The 6,029-nt window shown below is 31.0% G+C and overlaps 1 protein-coding gene across 1 annotated transcript; it reads left to right on the forward strand.

Moving 5' to 3' along the window:
• Positions 1-1,243: 1,243 nt before the first annotated feature.
• Positions 1,244-3,728, forward strand: LOC103491824 (glycerophosphodiester phosphodiesterase GDPD1, chloroplastic-like). The gene is made up of 7 exons (XM_008451927.3): positions 1,244-1,433; positions 1,537-1,718; positions 2,158-2,217; positions 2,330-2,611; positions 2,709-2,804; positions 2,967-3,163; positions 3,261-3,728. The coding sequence occupies exons 1-7, from the start codon at positions 1,337-1,339 to the stop codon at positions 3,514-3,516; spliced, it is 1,170 nt and encodes a 389-aa protein (XP_008450149.1). The 5' UTR covers positions 1,244-1,336; the 3' UTR covers positions 3,517-3,728.
• The last annotated feature ends 2,301 nt before the right edge of the window (positions 3,729-6,029 follow it).

Genomic DNA, 6,029 nt, shown 5'->3' on the forward strand with positions numbered 1-6,029 from the left:
GAAAATTTCCATATTTTTTCTTTTATTTTTGTTCTTTATTAGACTAAGGGTATTTAATAATTTAGTAGCAATATTTTTTTCCATTCTTTTATTTTGTTATATTAACAATTAAAATAAATTTTTGCCATTTATAAACCTTCAAATTTTTAATTTTTCTAGTCTCACTTCTAAAAAGAAACTCAATGTTTCATAAAATTGACCGCATTTACGACCCTTATTTTCATTTAATTTATTTTTCTAAATGAGCATATAAATATAATATTTAAATACAAACATTAATTATTAAATTTTCATTGGAGTGGTTTTTTTCTACAATTCCTTTTCTTTTTTTTTTATTATTATTATATTTAAGAAGTTCCGTTTTTAGTATACCTATAGAATTAACATGCGTGATTCAATGCATAAATGCATTTATATGAAAAGTATTTAAGAAAAAGATATTTATATAGAGATCTCTTCAAAATATTAAATTTATTTTTAAAATATAGCAAAATTTATTCGACTATAAAATTTTTTTGTTATATTTTTTAAATAGTTTTTTTTTTGTCATTCATAACAATTTTCAGCTTTTAATATTAATTATTTATTTAGTTGAAGACATGGACCTTATCTGAGATACCATTTTTTGGGTGAAGACTTTCTTTTTCCAACTTCAAATCCAATACAATTGTAAAGAATAAAAACATGAAAATAGGAATGTATGCAGATCTAAATTTAGCTTTTAACAATAAGACATTAGTTTTTTTTTTTATTTATTTATTTTGTTGAAGACAATAAAGCATTAGTTAATTGAGTGGATTTGTGTTTTAGATAATGTTGTTACCAATAAAAATAACTAAAATAAAAATGTTTAGACTAGAAAAAGAGTTTAGATAGTTAATAACAGAGAATAACTGGTTGGTTGATTCAATTTATCCCTTTACAACAAAATAACAGTACGAAAATGAAATCAAATAAAATGAGATATGAATTTAATTATTTTTTAATCTTAACATTATGCTAAGGTGAGGTTGAAACTAACTCCAAAGAAATATACTCGAATTAATTAGGAAGAAATGATGTTAGAGGAAGTGGAATATCCAAAGAGCATATAATAATAATAATAAAATTAAAAAAAAGAAGAAAAAAAAAAAAAAAAAAAGGTTGGGGAAGATGGAATATTCGTGAAGAAGATTCGTTTAATTCGAGCTTCCTTGGAACGTTGCATTTGGCGTTTGTATCCCCATAAATACCTCATTTCTCCATTTCCATCCGCCATAGCCAAAACTGTTGAAGCTCATTGCAAAGGCCTTGTGCCTATACCACACACTCATTTTCTCCTTCTCCGCCGCCGAAAATGGCTCTTAAGGCCGTCCATGTTTCCGACGTTCCTCACCTCGATCAGGTGCCGGACAATGCTTCTCTGGCCCTTTACTCAAATCGATTCTCTAAAGGTATTTTTCTTCTACTTTCTTTCTTTCTTTCTTTCTTTCTTTCTTTCTTTCTTGTTTTTGTTGTGCTCTTGTTGTTGATCCAGTCAGATTTTCTTTCTGGTAGGTGTGGAATTTGGATGGAAAGCTTTTAGAGCCTCGAAATTCTTGGTGATTGGGCATAGAGGGAGCGGAATGAATGCGTTGCAATCTTCGGATAGAAGAATGAGAGCCATTAAAGAGAATTCCATCTTATCGTTTAATGCCGCCGCTAAATTCCCTATTGATTTCGTTGAATTCGATGTCCAGGTTGGGTTTTGATCTTACTTCTTGGTTGTGTTGTGTTCATCGTGATTTGACCGCCGCGTTTCTTTCCGGTGACAATTTCCGTTAGTTGCTATCAATCTGTGCGCTACGTGTTTGCCGCTAGTTTTCTGGTTTTGTCTTTATGCGGCGCGATTCCGCCGGGTTGGACTTACAATTGCCTTTTTGGGACTTTTGTGTGGGGGCATAATTAACCGATTTTCTCTTTCTTCTCTTCTTTCTCTTTTTTCCCCTTCATATTCTCATCCTTGTTCTTCCGTTGAAATGTCGACTCTATGCTATTGGATTCCTCTTAGTTCTGTCTTTCCATATGCAAATTACGATGGACTTCTGATTATATGCTTGTTTTTCTTTCGCTTTTGATTTATAATAAGGAGAAGATGATTGAGATTAAAGAATTGTGGTTTTTTTTTTTTTTTTGTAGGTGACAAAGGACAATTGCCCTGTTATATTTCACGACGACGTTATTCTCTCTGTAGACAAAGTAATTAAGCTCATCTTTTATCCATTTTCTTCAATCTTTGCCTCTAGTTTACACCATCAGATTTTCTATTTTTGCTAAAACTTGTATGTTTGGTTGTGATCTTGAATTTCAGGGCACTGTTTTTGAGAAAAGAATCACAGAGTTAACCCTTTCAGAATTCCTTTATTACGGTCCCCAACAAGATCCTCAGCAGGAGGGAAATTGTTTGCTTAGAAAAACTAAAGATGGGAAAATTGTGAATTGGAATGTTGAAACAGATGATAGACTTTGCACTTTAGAAGAAGCTTTTCAGAAAGTTGAATCTTCTATAGGGTTCAACATTGAGTTAAAGTTTGATGATCACATAGTCTATGATCATGGTTATCTTACTTGTGTTCTTCAAACTATATTACAGGTGGGGGGAATCTCTCCTTTAACTTTATATGTCCCTGTTATCTTATTTCTCATTGAAATTTAGCTTTGGTTAATTTTGTTTGATGAATCCATTACAGGTGGTCTTTGAGAATGCCAAAGAGAGACCAATCATCTTCTCCACTTTCCAACCAGATGCAGCATTGCTTGTCCGAAAGTTACAAGCGACATATCCGGTAAGCGCTTTGAGTAAGAAAGGCTTTCTTTGATTTTCTGTTTGAGATGCTTAATTACATGGTTTTCCATTTGACCCAAATCTAGTAATTTGTAGGAAGATTCAAATAAATCACATATTATATGATATATAATCTAATAAATGGGGGTGGTATTTGATGAAGGTATTCTTCTTGACAAATGGGGGAACCGAATTGTATGATGATGTGAGGAGAAATTCTTTAGAGGAAGCTCTGAAAGTTTGCTTGGAAGGTGGATTACAGGGAATAGTATCGGAAGTGAAAGGAATATTTAGAAATCCAGGGACTGTTAAGAAGATTAGAGACTCAGAACTATCCCTCTTAACCTACGGACGATTGAAGTAAGTATTATGAACTGTTGTGATGTTTGACGATTTGAATCAATATAGCCATTTCAATTCCATTCATAATTCATAATGGTCGGTTTTATAAATGCAGTAATGTGGCAGAAGCTGTTTACATGCAACATTTGATGGGAGTAGAGGGAGTGATAGTTGATCTTGTGGAAGAAATCACAGAAGCAATGGCGGAAATGATGATAAAGCCAAAGGAAGAAGAGGAAGGGAAGAAGGAGGAGGAAGAAGGAAATGAGGGAGAAGGGAAGGTTCAAGTTCAAATGGATAGAAAACCAAAGTTCTCGGAGAGGGAGCTTTCATTCCTTTTGAAGCTCATCCCTGAACTCATAGAGCTCTAACATATAACTAACAATAATATTCATATTTTCTTAGTTGGCCAAGTGATTTTTCTTTTTTTAGGTAAATTGGGCTTGTTCAGGCATATTATTAACGTTGTATATAAAATCAAAATCTCTCCTCTGCCCATTCAAGATGGTCAGGCCAGAAATATAATGACAATCTCAGAAATCTTTGACTATCTCAGAAAATTTATGAAAAAAAGATTTGACAAGTTGTCGATCTCTCTCTCTCACACACATAAATTTAATTTAGAGTACTATGCATTATATTTAAAAATATATTGATGACTTATTTCAAAAAGAAATCAATTGAAGTTAAAAGGGTTCAAATACACCTCTACCTGGGTTAAACTAAAATAACGATCCCGACCTTTTTCCCAAACCACCTCTTTTTTTTCTTCTTTTTAAAGAAAAGCTTAGTAACTTGGGGCTTTTCTTCTTTTTTTTTATATTAGTAACTTAGGGCTTTTTTCTTCTTTGATGCGATGTGGTTCGATCTCTAGAATTTGATCTTCTGATTCTCTCTCGGCTGAATGCTTACGCTTGATTTGAGGAAGCGAAGCATGTGATGTTCTTGAAGTTGAAGTCTTGGAAGAAAGCTTGTATCTTCGAAGAAGTTTCAATCTTCGAGGTGTTTTTGAAGTTGAAGACTTGGAAGAAAGCTTGGATCTTCAAAGGAGCTTCAATCTTCGAAGGTGTTTTTGAAATTGGAGTCTTGGAAGAAAGTTTGTATCTTCAAAGAAGCTTTAGGGTGTTATTGAAATTGGAGTCTTGGAAGAAAGTTTGTATCTTCAAATAGCTTCAATCTTGGAGGCTTTTATGAACTTGAGCTTGTTTTGGTCCATGGACTCAATCACATGGATTTGGGTCATATTTTATTTTAGGCTAAATTAAGCTTATTTTTGGGTTCAATTGAAATTTTTTGGCCTCAATTGAATTTTAGCCTAACTAAATAATATTTAATTGAACCAAAATAATTAATTTGAGACAATTGTCATAATAAAGACACATGACATCATTAGGATTGTCCAATTTATCTTTAAAATTTAATTTGGGACACATGTCTACTTTTAGTTAATCCCAAATATAATTATTTTAGTAAATGATGTGACAATTTGTGATTGGTTCCAAAATTTCTTATTCAACAATAACCAAATATCACAATATTTATAGTTGAGTAACAAAATCAAAAACCCACAAAACCACTCGAATTTTTTCATGAATTCTAGATTTTTTCTTATATTGATGACGATTCGTAACTTTTTTTTCTTCTCTTTTTTGCGATTAATTCATTTTCTCTTCTAAATTTCTTCGGCTCCTCTTCTATATTTGATCTTCTTTTATTTTTATTCTTCTTTTCCTTTCTTTCTTTCTTCATCTTCTCTTTGTTTTTTACAACCCATCTTCCATACTATCAAGATCGTTTATCACTTTGATATGATATAAACGATCGCTTACCTAGTCAATACAATTGTTCAAATTTGAAACATTTTTTTCTCATCGCTAAAAAGAACTACAGCATCTGCACGATTGTGTACCATGATCATTTAAAAGAAAAATTACACGAAACATTTTTTTCATCGTTAAGGAGAACTACACAATCATGTACAATTAGTTTATGGGCCATTACACAGCAACGCAAGTAGAATCAAGAGGATGTTTGTGAGAATGCACACTGTTGACTTGTTAGTTATTTTATGTGTCAGCTAGACTAGCAAGTATAACTAACTACTTATCAACCCTTCCAATTTCTCCTTCTCAGTTGTTTTTCTTTTTCTTCTTTTTTTCTTTTTTAAAACAAGAGGTTACATTATTACAAACTAATTTTAAATAAATATATTTCACAAATGATAATTGTAATATGCAATTTTTTTAGGTTATTTAGTTTAAGTTTTAGCTTTAGGTTTTTCTTTGGGATAAAATATACTAGTAATTACAATATAAATATTACCCCTAAGTATGTCACATTTTAATAATAAAAATAGCAAAATAATTTATGATAATAAGATCCATATCACAATATTTTCTAAATTGCAAAAGTAGCAAATTTAAAAGCGGATAGATCTTTGATAGCCCTCTGATAGTCGTCTGATATATCTAATTATCATATTTGCAATATGCAAAAAAGTTATGCTATCAGTTGTTTTTTTCTAATTTTTTTTGTCATATGATGCAATTTTTCTAATAAATATTAGGGGTTTTAACTACTATAACCTAAATAAGGATGACGTGTTATAAGCTGGACCTAATGTTGCCAAATTTTTCATAAATGTTATAATGTGCTTCAATTTTACATAAATATAGAGCGCATAAGACCAAACTACTCATTTTTATTATTAATAATATATTAAAAAATAAAAAAATGAAATAAGAAAGTGGACCATTGCATGTGATCAACATTGCATTTATTAGATATCCTATGCAAATATGGTATATGACTAATTCTATTATGAGAATATTACAATCAAAATTATCCTTTAGTTATTTTTCTTATAGTGATTTTGTTCAAAACT

This window comes from Cucumis melo, chromosome 6, assembly GCF_025177605.1.
Source record: "Cucumis melo cultivar AY chromosome 6, USDA_Cmelo_AY_1.0, whole genome shotgun sequence".
Lineage (NCBI taxonomy): Eukaryota > Viridiplantae > Streptophyta > Magnoliopsida > Cucurbitales > Cucurbitaceae > Cucumis > Cucumis melo.